Raw genomic sequence first — 18,308 nt, 5'->3', positions numbered from 1 at the left:
GTGCATAGTTCAGAACTTGGTTTCTTTTAGCACAACATCATTGGCACTAGCAGAATGATTCCAGCAGATACAATTCAACATAAATGCTTCAGCCCCCACTCCCCTCATTTTCTAAATCTCTGCATGCACAGGCACTTCTTATTCCTGCCTGACAAGTATTGCTGGGTTCAACTGTTTGACTCACCTGGACCTATTTATCTTGGAAACATTTTCTTCTGTGCTTGTGGCAGCTTGTGATCCAGACAATGGATGGATAGATTGGGGGGGCAGGGCGGGGACAGCAACCCTGTATTTGGAGCAGTGTCATATTAGATGGCCCTCTGGAACGTGTCAACCCTAGGAGCCTTTTCTATAAAAGGAAATGACCCATACACATATGGAGATTCCTCTGATTATTTAAGAGGACAGGAAAGCTTCTGAAGAAACAAGGTTCCTGTCAAGGGCTCCTTGGAGGGCTCTCTCAGTCTAATCCAGTAGCCAAGTCCAGACACAGACAAAGGGATTCCTTTCAAAGCTTTATTCTTCTTTTACAACTTAACAACTATACCGTTTGCAACTAGATCTGAGCAGCACAGTACCTATGCCCTAAGTTGGAACAGTTGGTCCCCGTTTGAAAGGGAATTACTGGCAGACCCCTGAACTTAAGGACTAGGGAGAATCCCTCCCCTTTTCCCTTGGATCCTCTGGGCGCAGCCTTTGTTTGCGCACCAACCGGGCACTACGCCTCCTTTCCGCACCCTCCATCTGGCACCGCTCTCTGCGTCGCGCATCCACCAAGTCTGCTATCTGTGCTCGGTCACTCCCTGGACTGCTAACTAAACTAGGAACGCTGGTGGGAGGAATCTCCGTCAGTTGTTGGTCCTGGGAAAGAGGAGCGCGCTCCTCTCCCAGGAGCGACTGCTCTTCCTCAGAATCAGAACTACTCTGGGATTCTATGGGCTCAGTGTCCACCCTGACAGTTCCCTGTGAACATAAGAGCTGCTAGAATGAAGGCATGACATATGTCACACTAAGGGCGCAATCCTATCGGGATAGGTGGCTGCTTTCGAACTCGGAGGCAACCGCCTATCCAATGCGGGGCAGGAGCAGCACAGAGGGGATCTAGGTGCAGAAAGTCATAGCGGGGTGGGTGGGCAGATGCTGGGTGATGCATAGGAAGCGTCGGAAAGGCACTTCCACCCTCCCAGCCCCAGCCCGCCCCCAGGAACACCCCATTTTCGCTGCTCCATGCTCCTCTTACAAGTGCGGAGCCGATCCGCACTGCCTACAAGGCAGCGTGGGGTGCTGGTGGATGTCAGTTTTCAGGGAACCGACCTATCCTATGGCCGTCTAGCCACTGACTAGTGGCCATAGGATTGCGCCCAAAATACTGAAGATCAAATAATGCTCTTTTCAAAAGCAAAATAAATACGTATGATTAGAGTATGAAAGACCCTAAATCTACAAGGGACTCAGTGCTGCCAAATGGCAGTGAATTACCTTTTGGATCCTCTAATTTTTCATTCACTCTTTCTTTGCAAGACAATTTTTCAATTGGCTTAATTAAGTTTTCTTCTTCATAGGAAGCATTAAAACAGACACAGGAAAGAAAAGGATGAAAACAAATACTTTAGGAAAACAGAACAAATGGATGAAATGAATGCAAGAAATACAAAACAAAAACAAAAACAAGAGCAAAGAAATCTGGAAATAAAGCAAATATGAATGAGCCTCTAGTATGCCTTTGAAATATTAGTTCCCTATCTGTTGAAAAGATCATCTCTAAAATAGGAGCCTGGACCAGTGACCACTTATTACTAAAATTCAAGCAAACAAAGAAAATGTAGTCAGATCTGTTAAAACCATATTGATTGTGAAGGACACATAGGACACTGTAAGGCTAAATTACCTTTATTAATCTTAGGAAGAAAATACTTGAGAATTTGAACAAACATATATCAGAATATACAGCGTACCTTTCTCTTGCAAAAATATTTACAACACTATCCTATACGTGTCTACTCAGAAACAAGCCTGACTTCAATGGGATTCATTCCCAGGTAGGAGTGTACAGGATTACAGATAGCTAATAATCAATACAATAAAGGTAATTAGTATTAATTAGAATGGTACTTAAAATAGGTTAAATGAGATATCTAATTAAGTAAAGATGCTCTACCTGCCTCTGAAGCCTATTTAGAGGTGTACTAAATTATGCATGGTGTGGAGAAAGTGGATAGGGAGACATTTTCTCCCTCTCCCATAATACTAAAACCTGGGGTCATCCCATGAAGCTGATTGGTGGGAGATTCAGGATGGATAAAAGTACTTCTTCACACAGTGCATAGTTAAACTATGAAATTCACTTCCATGAGATGTAGTGATGGCCACCAATTTGGATGGTTCATGGAGAATAGGGCTATCAATGGCCTCTAGTCCTGATGGCTATATGCTACCTCCAGTATCAGAGGCACTATGCCTACGTAAACCAGATGCTGGGGAACATGGGTGGGAGGGTGCATTTGAACTCATGCCTGCTTGTGGGTTTCCCATGGGCAGCTGGTTGGCCACTGTGTGAACAAGATTAGATGGACCCTTGGTCTGATTCAGCATAGCTCTTCTTATGTTCTGATGTTCTTAGTGTTATGGGATATTTACAGTATTTTCACATGTATTTTTTAACTGCTTATACAATAGTTCAATACAATCCCAGAAAAATTAAGCAAATCCAATCCACATCAGGTCATAGAAAGAGCAACTGTACTCCAAGTGCTGCAAAGACATAAACTGAGCAATCTAAGAAAAGAAGAGAACTTAACTTACTGGATATTATTTCCTTCAATTTCACAAAATATACTATGACACTGAAACTCTACCAAATAAAGTGGTCTGATTTATTTGGATTTCTGATTATCTTAATCATTTATGCAAGGGTTTAAAATAAATTGACATGTTAAATGTAGGTGTGTAAAAGACGCACAATAACCTAATAAATGTTGTCCAGATAAAAACAGAAGAGATCTGCTGGATCACATTCCTTTTAATTTTGTTAGTTCAAAATTTAAAACATTTGAGAACTGCTACTATTGCTTTAATTTTGAAGTAATTTGGTTTCTTTTGTTAATATCTTATCTGATACAGTTTCAAACCAACGGGAGAATAACAAAAGTCAAATTACTTGCCTGAATTAATACAGTAAGGGTGCAATCCTATGGGGATAGTCAGCCACCTCTGAATTCGGAAGCAAGTGACTATCCAATGCAGGGCGGGTGGAGCACGGAGGGGATCTTCTCCCCTGCATCCCAGCCGCCCTGCATTTGCGGCTAGACGGCCGATTTCAGCTGTCTAGCCAGGGCACCTCGGAGTACGGGTGGGGTGGGGTGGGGGCCAGCCTGTGCATAGGAAGTGTTGTAACAGCGCTTCTGCTGCCCCTCCCGAGGAACACTCCCTTTTTGGCCACTCCACACTGCTCTTATGAGCACAGAGCCAGGGACAAACCAGCTATGAGGCAGTAGGGGAGGGGGAGTCAGGTTTCTGGGAACTGACCTCGGAATGCTGGCTCCAAGCTCAGTTCCCAGAAAACAAAAAATCCTATGGCCGTCTAGACGCCGTCTAAAGGCCAAAAAATGGCACCCTAAACCAGCAGTTTACCCAGGATAAGAATGAAAAGCCTTCAAGGCCATGTTTCAACAACAGATTTAGTATGTACCTCCTCCACACAATAAAATGGATTTTTAAATGTATGCAACTAGGAATTTGATAAAGCAAGCAGGACAAAAAAGTTTAAGTGAAATATAGATAAGTACCATACCAATAAGGAATTCACTTGTCCCATCTAGCAAGGAAGATACATGCCCTGTTTCCCTTACTTGAAGACACAGAGCTGTAAACGTGTTTCTGATCGTGTATCTATATTACAACACGCATTTAGATGACAGGCACCTGACACAGCCTCTTTTTGCACTACATGGTGTAAAGTTGGATGTACATTTCCCACTACATTGTAATGCTGATACAAGTGTACCTCCTCGCCCACTGTCTCTGGCTGCATGCTTGTCGCTGTGCACATCTATGATTAAATCAAGGCCACTATTTAAAATGATGCTGCATGTTAAACAGTGAAAAGGACACTGAGGGACTGTTCACACAACACGCTAACCCACAACCAGCAGTTGGGTGTGGGTTTTTCTGAACTATGGGTTGCTTGTTAAACCATGGATTGTCATGTTGTCGGAATGCAGCCAGGGTGGCTTGTTAGGCATGCAGTATGGCTTATTTTTTCAAACAAGCCACCTTGAGAACCCATGGTTTGTTGTTGGATTGTTCAGAGGGTTAACAAGCCACACTGCATGGTTAACAAGCCACCCTGGCTGTGTTCAGACAACACGACAATCCACCCTGTGGAAAGTGTGCTGCGTTCAGACAACATGCCAACCCATGGGTTCAACAAACAACCCACGGTTCAAAACAATCCACACTCAACCACTGAATGTGAGTTAGAGTGTTGTGTGAACAGCCCCAGTACTTTTAAACAATCACAAAAATAATACTGTAAACTGTTTTTATAAAATCTATCAAAGAACAATCTGGGGACACTGAATTTAGCAGTATGTTATATTAATTACCTGCATTGACTCGATTGAAAGACAGACCTCCAATTGGTGCTATTGGTTTTGAAAATAAGGAATTGTTCCAGGTACCATGGGATCCTTCTTTACCGACTGCTCCTGAGGAGACATTCTTAGGGTTTACACCTTAGAAAAATGATCATTTTAAAGGTTAGTGTATAACTTTAAATTCAGGTCACATCCCATCAAGAGCCCTGGAGTCACAATGTACTTTCCAACATGTTTCAATGAATGCTGTGTCAGAGGGTCATCTGCATGACTGTATGTGGCACCACTTCCAAAAAAGACCCACTGCTTCCTTTAGAAGCCCATTTTAATCCATGTGTGAATAATGGTTACTTTTTAAAAAACCAGTATGAGCAACTTAACCTTAGGAAGCAATCCACAAGCCACATGGATCAGACTTGCTTCACTATTCTATTCTACAGTGGCTCTCACCCAACAAACTCCCAAACCATGGTTGTTTTCAATTCTCCAGGTGGAAGCTGCAGTAAAAAAATGTATTGGCAGTATTGGCAGATGCACATGCAAATAATCCATCTCAATGGACAGTATTCTAGGGTCCAGCACAAAGCCTATAGTTGGGACTATTGTAGTGCTTTGAATTGCTCAGTATACCTAGCTATGGAATAAGGAACTGATAACGGCCTTAAAAGTTGAATTAAAAATTTCATTTTATGTCTTTCAACAATAAACACAAGGAGGATATAGATGAGGCTGACATACACAGTCAAATCACTGGTGCATCTAGGCCAGTATTATCTAGTCTGATAGGCAACAGTTCTCCAAGGTTTTCTTATCCTGCTATCTAAGTCCCTGTTGTTGTTTTTCAAACCGGAGATGCTAGGGATTCAACCTGGGATCTTCTGCATGAAAAGCATGTGCTCTACCACTGAACATCAACAACCTTTACAGCTACTTTAGGTATACCCAGTAGGACCATTGGTTTTTGTTCTTTGAATAGCAGGCCCTTGTGTCATATTCCAAATTATTGTTGATATTGTTGACATGCAGTGTGGTGTAGTGTTGGTCTAGGACTCGGGAGACTCAAGTTCTACTCCTCACTTGTCCATGAAGCTCACTGTGTGACTTTGGGCCAGTCATTGACTCTCAGCCTAACCTACCTCACAGGACTGTTGTGAGAATAAAATGGAGAGGAAAAGGAGGATCACATATGCCACCTTGGGCTCCTTGGAGGAAAAGCGCAATATAAATGCAACAAACAACCAAACAAACAATTCCTCTGAGTTTGCAAAGCAACACATAACACAGAGTGGGACTGCTGTTTGAGAAATACACGTAAGTCCAAAATCAACGCAGACATAAAGAGCTAGTTGCGCAGTTCTCTGAACAGCAGCTAAGATACCCATGCTACCTGAGATCTGGCACAAAGTTTCACCACCTCAGATCATAAGAAAAGCTAGTTGCCAAGGGACTAACCAGTATGAAGGCAACAACTATTTTAATTTTTACCCATAATTCTTCTGAAAACAGGTGGAAACTGCTCCAGCATGTAAACATTTTGTCAAACCGAGTAAAATCCCCGAAATAATCAAAAGCATTAAAGAACTTCCCCTTTACCAGGTAAGTATCTTGATTGTTTTAAGTAGTACTGTTTTGCTGATGTAGTGGATATTCCAGAGTCATTTCTCTTCAGAACCTTGCTTTCTCCTCCTGACTGGCCAGAGCTGGGGGACTTCAACTCGGGAACACTGAAAGTGAAGATAACCCATGGCAACACAAATTAACTCTTGATCCAGAACAACACAGTTTTCACCCATCAGCCAGAGAATCAAGGGCCACTGGGAAGCTGCACCCCCTGCCTCCCAGAAGGAACATCATGGCAAAGGGGAGACCAACCTGGCCCCATACATCGGCCAGAGAGGGAGCAGCTGCAGGGAAATCACTTCAGCCCTCCCTGCCAGAAGGAACCAACAGCTCCAACTGGCAATTCCCTGGGACGGTAGACTCTAGCCTCATCTATCAGCCAGAGAACCAAAGAACCAAAGGGAAGCTGTACCCCCTGCCTTTTAGAAAGAACATCATGGCAAAGAAGAGACCAACCTAGTCCCATACATCAGCCAGAGAAGGAATCACCTGAAGAGAGCTTGTTTTGCCCTTTCCTGCCAGAAACTTATACGAACTTTGAATCTAAGAACTGGTGTCTGAGTTTTGCTTTTTTCTTCCTCCCTCCCAATCCCTTTTCCTTTTGTGTCATGTCTTTTAGATTGTAAGCCTACGGGCAGGGAATGTCTTATTTTTAATCACTGTAAGTCGCTCTGGGAGCCTTTTTTGTATGAATGGGGTCAAAGTGCTGTACATAAATAGATGAATGAATGAATGAATGAATGAATGAGCCAGTCTTATGAATGTTGTATTATCCTTCAGTGAAGACCTGAAGGTGACTTGGCATGCAGATAACATGCAGCACTTGGTGAAAACATGTGTAGATAAAAATGTTAGAAACTTGAGTGGGAGCAATTCATAATGTATCACTTTAAAAACAGGCATATTTCTCTGTACAACTCATCACGATTCAGAAAGGTGTGCAGGCAGTAATTCCACACTAACCTTGCAGGCAACGATCGTGAAGTGTATGAGTAGGGCCAGTCTGTCTTTGTGTTCTCTCTTGCCATTGCATTTACTGCTTTTATCTGATAGGCTCTCTAGACCTCATCATGTAGTAAAACTGTTTCTGGGCAGTGCCAGTTCAGACTGCAGATGGCAAACTGTATGACTGAATGCTCCCCACTCCCCCTGCATAAAAGAATTACCTACACATAGAAATCTAAATTGTAGAGAATTTCTAGCTTAGCCTTCTCCCAGACATAATGATTTTCTACATGTAGATTTTTTTCCCTGTGAGGAAGCATCCAATCATGAGATTCCCTGCCTGCATTGATACAATTCAGGAGAAGCTTCAGTATGTGATCACCTGTTTGCCTCAAGGGCCTGTTATTTCTTAGCACATATAGAATTTATACATAGGCAACTTTTTCTTTTGTTTTTTGTTAATGTAACTGCCTGAATTTGTAGTTCAAGGTAATAAATCATGTTGCTTCACAACTTTAAGTGTAATTCATCATTACTCAAGATATTGTTTTTTAAAAGTGATGTAGGAAAGAGAGACACTTTCCTGGAGGAGATGGCTATAAAAGGCTACTAGTCCTGATGGCTATATGCTACCTCCAGTATCAGAGGCAGCATGCCTACATACACCAGTTGCTGGGGAAGATGGACAGGATAGTGTTTTTGCACTCATGTCCTGCTTGTGGGTTTCCTGCGGGCAGCTGGGTGACCACTGTGTGAACAGAATGCTGGACTAGATGGATGGACCCTTGGTCTGATCCAGATACTCACATGCCCATTTATCTTGGTGTAATGTAAGGTGTACTTCAAATGTGCAATGAGAACCAGAATGATGTAAGGTAAATTGAAGTATAGATGCTAAGATTATGTTTACAATCTATCCACAAGTTCAATTTGTTGTTATTTATTCACTCAATCGCTTCCGACTCTTCATGACTTCATGGACCAGCCCACGCCAGGGCTTCCTGTCGGCTGTCGCCACCCCCAGCTCCCCCAAGGTCAAGTCCGTCACCTCCAGAATATCATCCGTCCACCTTGCCCTTGGTCGGCCCCTCTTCCTTTTGCCTTCCACTTTCCCTAGCATCACCATCTTCTCCAGGGTATCCTGTCCTCTCATTATGTGGCCAAAGTACTTCAGTTTTGCCTTTAATATCATTCCCTCAAGTGAGAAGTCTGGCTTTATTTCCTAGAGTATGGACTGGTTGGATCTTCTTGCAGTCCAAGGCACTCTCAGAATTTTCCTCCAACACCACAGTTCAAAAGCATCTATCTTCCTCGCTCAGCCTTCCTTATGGTCCAGCTCTCGCAGCCATAGTTACTACAGGGAATACCATTGTTTTAACTATGCGGACCTTTGTTGTCAGTGTGATGTCTCTGCTCTTCACTATTTTATCAAGATTTGTCATTGTTACCTCCCAAGAAGTAAACGTTTTCTGATTTCCTGGCTGCAGTCAGCGTCTGCAGTAATCTTTGCGCCTAGAAATACAAAGTCTGTCACTGCCTCCATGTTTTCTCCCTCTATTTGCCAGTTATCAATCAAGCTGGTTGCCATAATCTTGGGTTTTTTGAGGTTTAACTGCAACCCAGCTTTTGCACTTTCTTCTTTCACCTTCGTCATAAGGTTCCTCAGCTCCTCCTCGCTTTCAGCCATCAAAGTGGTATCATTTGCATATCGGAGATTGTTAATGTTCCTTCCAGCGATTTTAACTCCAGCCTTGGATTCATCAAGCCCAGCACGTCGCATGATGTGTTCTGCGTACAGGTTGAATAGGTAGGGTGAAAGTATACAACCCTGCTGTACTCCTTTCCCAATCTTAAACCAGTCCGTTGTTCCGTGGTCTGTTCTTACCGTTGCTACTTGGTCGTTATACAGATTCCTCAGGAGGCAGACAAGATGACTTGGTATCCCCATAACACCAAGAACTTGCCACAGTTTGTTATGATCCACACAGTCAAAGGCTTTAGAATAGTCAATAAAACAGAAATAGATGTTTTTCTGAAACTCCCTGGCTTTCTCCATTATCCAGCAGATATTGGCAATTTGGTCTCTAGTTCCTCTGCCGTTTCTAAACCCAGCTTGTACATCTGGCAATTCTCATTCCAGTAATTGCTGGAGTCTACCTTGCAAGATCTTGAGCATTACCTTACTGGCATGTGAAATAAGTGCCACTGTTCGATAGTTTGAACATTCTTTAGTGTTTCCCTTTTTTGGTATGGGGATATAAGTTGATTTTTTCCAATCTGGTGGCCATTCTTGTGTTTTCCAAATTTGCTGGCATATGGCATGCATCACCTTGACAGCATCATCTTGCAAGATTTTAAACAGTTCAGCTGGGATACCGTCGTCTCCTGCTGCCTTCTTATTAGCAATGCTTCTTAAGGCCCATTCAACCTCACTCTTCAGGATGTCTGGCTCTAAATCACTGAGCACACCATCAAATCTATCCCCGATATTATTATCCTTCCTATACAGATCTTCCGTATCTTCTTGCCACCTTTTCTTGATCTCTTCTGCTTCTGTTAGGTCCTTGCCATCTCTGTTTTTGATCACACCCATTTTTGCTTGGAATTTACCGCCAAAGTTTCTGATTTTCTGGAAGAGGTCTTTTGTCCTTCCTATTATATTATCTTCTTCCACTTCCGCGCATTGCTTGTTTTAATTCGGCATATCTCCCCCTATCACTGTTGCCTTTTGCTTTCCTTCTTTCTTGGGCTCCTTCCAGTGTCTCAGCAGACAGCCATCTTGCCTTCTTGGTTTTCTTTTTCTTTGGGATGTTTTTTGTTGCCGCCTCCTGAACAATGTTGCGAACTTCTGTCCATAGTTCTTCCGGGACCCTATCTACTAAATCTAGTCCCTTAAATCTATTCTTCACCTTCGCTGCATATTCATTAGGAATATCAGTGAGCTCATATCTAACTGATCTGTAGGTCTTCCTTATTCTCTTTAGTCTGATTCTAAATTGTGCAAGAAGAAGTTTATGATCTGAACTACAGTCAGCTCCAGGTCTTGTTTTTACCGACTGTATAGATATCCGCCACCTTTGGCTACAAAGGATGTAGTCAATCTGATTTCGGTGTCGACCATTTGGTGAAGTCCATGTATAAAGTCGTCTTTTAGGTTGTTGGAAGAGAGTGTTTGTTATGCACAGTGAGTTGTCTTGGCAAAATTCTATCAGCCTATGTCCCGCTTCATTTTGTTCTCCCAGACCATGCTTGCCTGTAATTCCAGGTGTCGTTTGACTACCCACCTTAGCATTCCAATCCCCTGTAATGAAAATAACATATCTTTTTGGCGTATTATCCAGTAGGTGCTGCAGATCCTCAAAGAACTGATCTACTTCTGCTTCTTCAGCATCTGTGGTTGGGGTGTATATTTGGATCACTGTGATGTTAAATGGCTTACCCTGAATTCGAATTGAGATCATTCTATCATTCTTTGGATTGTATCCAAGCACTGCTTTAGCCACTTTATTATTAATTATGAAGGCTACTCCATTTCTTCTGTGGTCCTCTTGTCCACAGTAGTAGATCTGGTGGTCATCTGATGTGAGTGGCCCATTCCAGTCCATTTCAGTTCATTGACACCCAAACTGGCTATATTTAATCTTGACATCTCCCCAATAACCACATCCAATTTGCCCTGGCTCATAGATCTTACATTCCAGGTTCCTATGGTGTGTTGATCTTTAGAACATCGGATTCGTCGTTCACCACCAGCACCGTCGGCCGCTAGCCGTCCTCTCGGCTTTGAGCTAGCTGCGTCATCTCATCTGGGGCTAGCTGAACTTATTCTCTGTTCCTCCCCAGTAGCATTTTGACCATCTTCCGATCTGGGAGTCCCATCTTCCGATGGTATACTGACGTATCTCTGGTTCAATGCATGTCCATTATTTGAAACTGAACCTTGATAAGACAGAGGCACTGTGGGTGACTGGTTCCTATGTCTGGGAGTTACCAGCTCTGGATGGGGTTATACTCCCCCTGAAGGAACAGGCTTACAGTTTGGGGGTGCTCCTGGATCTACTGCTATCACTAGAGGCCCAAGTGACCTCAGTGATTAAGAACACCCACTACAAGCTTAGGCTGGTATGCCAATTGCCCCCTTTCCTAAACAGGGATACCCTGGTCACTGTGATCTATGCACTGGTAACCTTGAGATTGGATTACTGTAATGAAGTCTATGCGGGGCTGCCCTTAAGGCTGGTTCTGAAGCTGCAGCTAGTGCAGAATGCAGCGGTTAGGTTACTAACTGGGGTGCCTTACTGAGCATGTATTATGCCTGTGGAAAGGATCCAGACTGGCTGCCAGTCTGCTATTGAGCTAGTTTATTTATTACATTTCTATACCACCCACTAGCTGAAGCTCTCTGGGCAGTTCACAACAAAGGTTTAAGGTTTTGGTATTAGTATGCAAGGTCCTATACAACTCAGGAACACATTAACTCAAGGAACATCTCCCCCTATATTAACCTCCCATGCCACTATGATCTTTAGGGGAGGCCCTGCTATCTGTGTTGTGGCCTACAGCTTTCCATTTGGCAGCAACATGGAGAAGGGCCTTTTCTGCAGTGGCACCTGCCCTGTGGAATGATCTCCCCTTTGAGGTGTGTCAGGCCTCAACACTGGTATGTTTTAGGCATTTATTGAAAACATACCTGTTTGCTTTGGCTTTCTTCCAGCCATAAGCCATCTTTGTACCAGCCTCATGGTATTATTTGGTGTATGTATGTATGTGTGTGTGTGTGTGTGTGTGCCGGTGTAGTTTTTGTTTGTTTTTTATTCTTTTGTAAATCACTTTGGGATTTGCTTCAAATAAGAAGCAGTATATACATGTTGCTTATATATAAAGAAATATCTGTTCTGCACTATGCCGTGCAGATGAGTACAATCATAACACACTGTCTGTGCACTGTACTGTTAAAGGAGTGCTGCTGGTTCCTCCCATGCCACCGAATTTCTGGTTAAAGGGTAAAAACTTTCTCACAGTCCACCCTTCTGCCTCCTCCCAATGGGAGTACAAAAGCCTCTAACTGTTTCTGGCCGACCTCCACAAAATTCTTCCAAACAACTCTTGGAAGAACAGGAGCGGCCGTAGCTCAGTGGTAGAGCACATGCTTTTTCACGCAGAAGGTCCCAAGTACAATCCCCGACATCTCCAAGCTGGGATGGAAAATCTCCGGCCTGAAACCCTGGGGAGTCACTGCCAGTCAGTGTCAATAATACTAGGCTAGATGGACCAATGGTCTGACTCAGTACCAGACAGGTGCCTATGTTCCTAATCTTGTCAGCACTGAAGTCAATGGCAAAACAGCACTCTAAGGAATAGTCGCTTAAGAACTGGTCACCACCCTTTCTAGTTCTGTCTGGGCATGTGCCAATCAGCACTGTCACTTATCACTGTGCTTCACGGTTATTCAGTGAAGGAGCTCTGCCTTTTTGGCTATAAGAATTCTAAATACATCGACATCATATACAAGCATTTCTTGACAGATTAATTAATGATCAGTATTTAGTCTATTCAGATTGTAGTTCACTTTTACAAAAACAATTGACTTGAAAATGTGGGCAGGAGAGGGGGGAGAACTGAAATGGTGTAAAAAAATCTTCCAAATACAAACAGGCAACTTTTATTAAAAGAAAGAATTCCCCATGTATTTTATTTGCTTGCTCCAAATTAAGTAAGACAAATAATTTAGACTTTACTCTAAGACAATCCACTGAAGTCAGTGAGGTTTCATGGCAGGGAAATACTCATTCATTGTTTATTCACAAATAGACTAAACGTATTTTCAAATTAATATAACTCATTATAATATTTATAGTATAGATTTTCTTGAATGTTATAATTGGCATAAAAGAGCCAGTTCTGTAAGTTGGGCAGACCCTATAAAACCAATGCTAAATGTAGGAGTGATAAACTAATTAGAAACTCGTATGAAATATAGTGCCTTACCTAAAAAGAGAGTCCTTTGTTTTCTTTTTGCTTAACATGGTAATGCTGGGCTTCTTAGAATATGAAATTCCAAATTCTGCATCATCAAAATCGTCCCAACTATCCATGGTCTTTAACATAGTCTGACCCCACCGGCGCCGACAGTTTTTCAGGCCCACAGCACTGTTTGAAGGTCCTATGGCTGTTTGCTTCTGTTTTGATTAAACAAAAAACATGACATTTTCACTCTAGATTGAAAAAAGTGGTTGGAAGTATTTGTGGCTTTTGCAGGGTTTCTGAATGCAAAAATATAGTAAATAATACCCTGACCTGACCCTTTGAAAAGTATAAAATAAGATTAAAGCTCTTCAAAGAATAGAAGACAGGAATGTCTGAGGACAGGTAAGCTGCTCCTCTGCACCACTCTGTGACAAGCAAGAAAAAATATGCTTGGTTTGGGATGTGCTTGGTTTGATTATAATATTTTAAGTTGTATATAACATCAGAAGAGTCATGCTGGATCAGACCAAGGGTCCATCTAGTCTAGCATTCTGAATCTGTTCACACAGTGGCGAACCAGCTGTTCGCAATGGCACCCTCCTGCTGAAATTCCCCTGCAACTTGTGTACACAGGCATACTGCCTCTGATGCTACAGGTAACATATAGCTATCAGGACTAGTACCCACAGATAGCCTTATCCTCCATGAATTAGTCCAATCCCCTTTTAAAGCCATCCAAAACGGTGGCCAATATGACATCTTGAGGAAGTGAATTCCATAGTTTAACTATGTGCTGTGTGGAGAAGTACTTCCTTTTATCTGTCCTGAATCTCCCACCAATCAACTTCATGGGATGATCCCAGGTTCTAGTGATATATATATATATATATATATGAATGAGAGAGAGAGAGAGAAAAATGTATCCCTATCCACTTTCTCCACTGCATGCATATTGATTAGGCAATGTTGCTGAGAGAACAGGGAAGGTTAGATTGCATGAAGCAACTCTAGTGTAAAAAGATGGGATGAATTTGCTTTCCCTTCTTTCCCCCAGTTTTGTGGCCTGTGAAAATTACGAGACTTTGGAAAAGGAAATAGTTGTAAGGAAAGATTGGGCCCCTCCAACAAAAGACCAGATCATTTTCTCTGGAATATGGTAAAGCACCTAGATGACTGAAGCCAAAGCACATATTGGTTTTCCTCCAAAAGGATCTTGTTGTTTTCTACTGAGAAGCAATTTCAAGTGAGAAGAGTATGACCTGGTTCACAGGATCACTGCAGCCCACTGTTGTTTCTTAGCCACAGTTGGTTGCGGTGCCTGTGGGTGCTAGGTTGGCAATTCAAGCGTCTGCTGGCACTACTTCTCGTTGCGTGTGAACGTGGCAAGGGTGGGTAGTTGGGTTGTTGACAAGCCACCCAGAACCCATGGGCTGTTTCAGGATTGTGGGTGGCTTGTCAACCACCCAAACAACCCACCCTCACCAGGTTCGCACATAATAAGCTAACGGTGTGCCCCCGCCGCACCCTGAATATTCGAAATGGTGGCAACTGCTACAACCAGAAGCCCCACAGGGAAATTCACCCACAGTGGCTTCTTGTTATGTGTGAACTGGGCCACTGTAACTTTGCCCTCTTCAATTTTATGCATGCACCAGAAAGGTAGAGTGAGACTTGCAGCTGGGTGATAAAGGCCATCAGCCCTGATTCATCTTCACCATTTCATGAATAGCTTTTGTCTTCTCCCTCCCTCCACAGAAACAACACTTCATTCGCTCCCATTCTAATTATGTGACACACCCTAACTCTTCCTCTTTCCCTTTGTTTAAAAGACTAAATCTAACAAGGTTTGCTTTGAGTCTCTGCTCCTTTCCCTGGGGTTCCCACATTCCAACCCAAGGATGGACAATGCAAGCAATGGAGTACATTGAATGGCTTTTTAACTTACCCCAATACAACTGTGTGGGTAGATACCAGAATGATATTGCTTAAAACAGTCCAAAACCTCACATTATAAAAAGGAGGTAATCTCCAAATTATAACAATTGGCATCCCACTTATATTTCCTTTCAGCAATGTCTTTGTAAATACAAATTTATGAATGTATACAATTAACAAATGTTACCCGCATTTCAAACCTAACTGTATATTGCTGTTGCAAAGCTTAGCATAGACTAGAGAGTGGGAAGGGATAGGGAGGAAACAGAAACAGAGGAAAAAGAGGGACTGAAGAAAGAAAAGGGACTGAGAAAATGGGGTGCAAATGAACCTGTGTGTAGGATCCCCCTCCAATAGGAGATAATTAATGATGTCCAGAAAGAATATACACTACAGAGTTGAGGGGCAGTAGACAGAGCACTATGGAGTTGATAGAAAATAGGAGACAGGGTGTAACAGAGATCTGTAGAGGTTCAGAGGGGAAAGGAGTGTTATGAGGCACATGGATAAAAGGGTTTATAAAGAATGTGTAAAGAAGAAAGCACCAAGTTCAAACTGTAATCAAAATGCTTCTCTATCATTAAGTGACGCAGCCCTCTTGAATGAATGAAAACGTAAAACTGGACCTCGGAGTGGCTTATTATTATTTATTTAATTTACAGCATTTATACCCCACCCTTTACACTTGAGTAGAGATCCCTGGAGTAGCTGTACTTTGAGTTGTTCATAGGTAAACAGTTTCTTGATGACAACTTACTGGTGTCGAATTTTTATTGATGGCTGGAAGGAATGATTGTGGCTGCTGCTGTTTTGATGGTTGCTGGTTGGTTGCATTCTGTGGCAGCTGAATTGGCTGGAGGGGGTGCTGGTTATTCTTTGATAGACACTGCAGCTGAAACTTGTCAGGTGCATCTGGTGAAGACTGAGATTCTGGCTTCGATATAGATTCTAATTTTAATACAGGATCTAGTTTGGGTAGAGATGGCTTTGGCTCTGTTAGCTGAGTTGACTTGGGATGAGACTGTTTCTGATCCAGACATTGTGGAGGTGGTCCCAAAACCTGGCCCACTTGAAAGTAAGGATACTTCAATGCCTGAAGAAAAAGGCAACACCATTAACAATAATACAGTTAAATGTCTACAGTGCTTCTAGTGTAAGAATGTCAAGTAGGTCTCCATTTGGAAATGAACCAAGCAAAATTTTATAGTGTGGGGAAAATGAATTTTGTGGCATGGGCAATATTACACACAGGATTGAACAGACCAGCCGTACTGGAGTCAAGAATGAATTTTAACTCCACATAAAACTGGAGAGCTGGTCTAGTACAATGGCTAAGAGTGCAAGCCAGGAAGTTCCTGATTCAAGTCTCACGTCAACAAAACACTCTTTTGGCCGTGGCCAAGCCACTATTTTCTGGCTCCTCTGCAATATGAGAATGACAATAATAATGGTGTGCCTGACCGGGTGATATAAGAATTAGAGAGATAGTGTGTGGGAAGTGCTTTGGTGTACTTGAAATGCACTAAATAAAAATAATATTTTATGTATCCAAAACTCATTTTTTTTTGTTCCTGCCTTTCCATAAATGCTCAAGGCAGCTCACATCATAAAAACAGTAGACAAAAATACTCCAAAACAGAACATCAAAACAAGATGCAACAGAAAGAAACCATCCAGAGATCAATTTTTCCCTTCCTTTGATCAACAGGGAGGGACATAAACATAAACATTCTTCTGAGTCCACAAAATCAGAAGAATGGCCTGCTCCTCGTTGAGGACCATCTAACTTCCCTGAAGGAATTGGGAGCATGACTCTCAAAAATACATGTAGAAGGCAAGTGGGCTCATACAGGGAGCTCATACATTTAAGGCTCACACCTATGTATATTTAGACAGAAAAAAGTCCTAGAACTCCCAACATTCCCCAGCCAGCACTGCTGGATCAGGAATGCTGGGAGCTGTAGGGCTTTTTCTGTCTAAACTTGCATAGGGTTGTGCCCTTAATTATGTAAATTAAGTGCTTCTAATTTATATTATTCCAGGCCATGAATGGCTTTAAAGGTAAAAACAACCACTGGAAGCCCACTGGCAGCCAGAGCAGGTGATGAGGAACTGCTTGTATGTGTTCTTGTTTGCCTGCATCCATCAACATGGAGTCTGTGGGATTTTGCACCAGCTGAAGCTTTCAAACTGTCTTCAAGGGCAACCCCATGTACAGCACATTTCAGTAATCAACCTCTGAAGCTACAAAAGCAAAGATAACCGTTGCAAAGTCTTGACCATCTATAAAAGGATGAGGTTGATGTATCAGATGTAATTAGCTAACAGAAGTCTTAGGCACCACCAACACCAGTTTACCAATAAAAGCACGCAGCGTCAAGGAGAACCTAGGGTGCGTAATGCAATGCACACACCTATCTACAAGTAGATCGCGTTACACCAAAGTCTTTAGCCTCCCAACAAGGCATCACTTCCATCTTGACAGCTTCAAATACTCATTAAAACTAAATTTTATAGTCTTTGGGCAAGGGGTTAGAGGTTTAGTCTTTTATACATCTCTTGGTCCATGTACTTGGTTATCTGGAGAATTTTACAAAACTATTTTGTATATTGTGCAGGCATCTCTAACAATAACCTTGATCACTACTTCCTTCTGGTTTTGGAAAACCGCAATCTGGATGATATAGGTGAATTTTTAATAAGTCTTAAGTAATGGCTGAACAGGTTTTTGGCACTAGCCTGAATTCACACTGTACTTGATGTGAAACTTCCACATTGCTATTACTGCAAGGCTTACATACCTGACTTGCTGTAGGTCGTTTCTTTGGATCCCAATTCAACATATCAGTCATAAGCTGTATTGCTTCATTGCTGGCATTTGGAATGAGAGTCTTTAGGTTTAAGGAGACACACTGAGGGAAGCGAAAATTCATTGTAGTGGCAAGCTGGTATCCTTCTGGCCAATCGCTCTATTAAAAAGACATACAAAAGTAGTCTTTAAAACAAAAAATATAAAATATTATTTTATTTTTGAAGAACTGATACCAATTAAGGCTTCTAAACAGCTGCTGTTATTTTGATTGTTACTAGTTCGTTGTGTTCTATGATAACAGACATAGCTGTGGGGGTGATCAGTCAACTTTGGCAGAGGCTGCTTATCAGTCTTGTCAGGTTCATGTGATAAAGCATGAGACTGAGGTTTAGGCTGCAATTCTATGCTCACTTACCTGGTAGTAAGCCCCATTA

General features: G+C 42.3%; 1 protein-coding gene across 3 annotated transcripts in view; it reads right to left on the bottom strand.

Annotated features, from left to right (window-relative positions):
* Window positions 1–18,308, bottom strand: part of MAK (male germ cell associated kinase) — a 44,603-nt gene that overhangs the window by 12,978 nt on the left and 13,317 nt on the right. For 2 of the 3 annotated variants that reach the window (XM_084850340.1, XM_084850339.1), the window contains exons 8-12: window positions 17,864–18,031; window positions 15,820–16,155; window positions 13,149–13,339; window positions 6,189–6,319; window positions 4,605–4,706 (exon numbers count right to left, since the gene is read on the bottom strand). In XM_084850340.1, the coding sequence (XP_084706466.1) occupies window positions 4,605–4,706; window positions 6,189–6,319; window positions 13,149–13,339; window positions 15,820–16,155; window positions 17,864–18,031 (928 nt within the window). Of the gene's footprint in view, window positions 1–4,604; window positions 4,734–6,188; window positions 6,320–13,148; window positions 13,340–15,819; window positions 16,156–17,863; window positions 18,032–18,308 lie in introns of all 3 variants that reach the window. The other variant, XM_084850338.1, reaches the window with a different exon arrangement.

Source organism: Heloderma suspectum, chromosome 4 (genome assembly GCF_057233095.1).
Source record: "Heloderma suspectum isolate Gila_16-S chromosome 4, 16-S_ref, whole genome shotgun sequence".
NCBI classification, from domain to species: domain Eukaryota; kingdom Metazoa; phylum Chordata; class Lepidosauria; order Squamata; family Helodermatidae; genus Heloderma; species Heloderma suspectum.
Note: the sequence above shows the minus strand (reverse complement) of the source record. Positions and strands in the feature narration are given on the sequence as shown.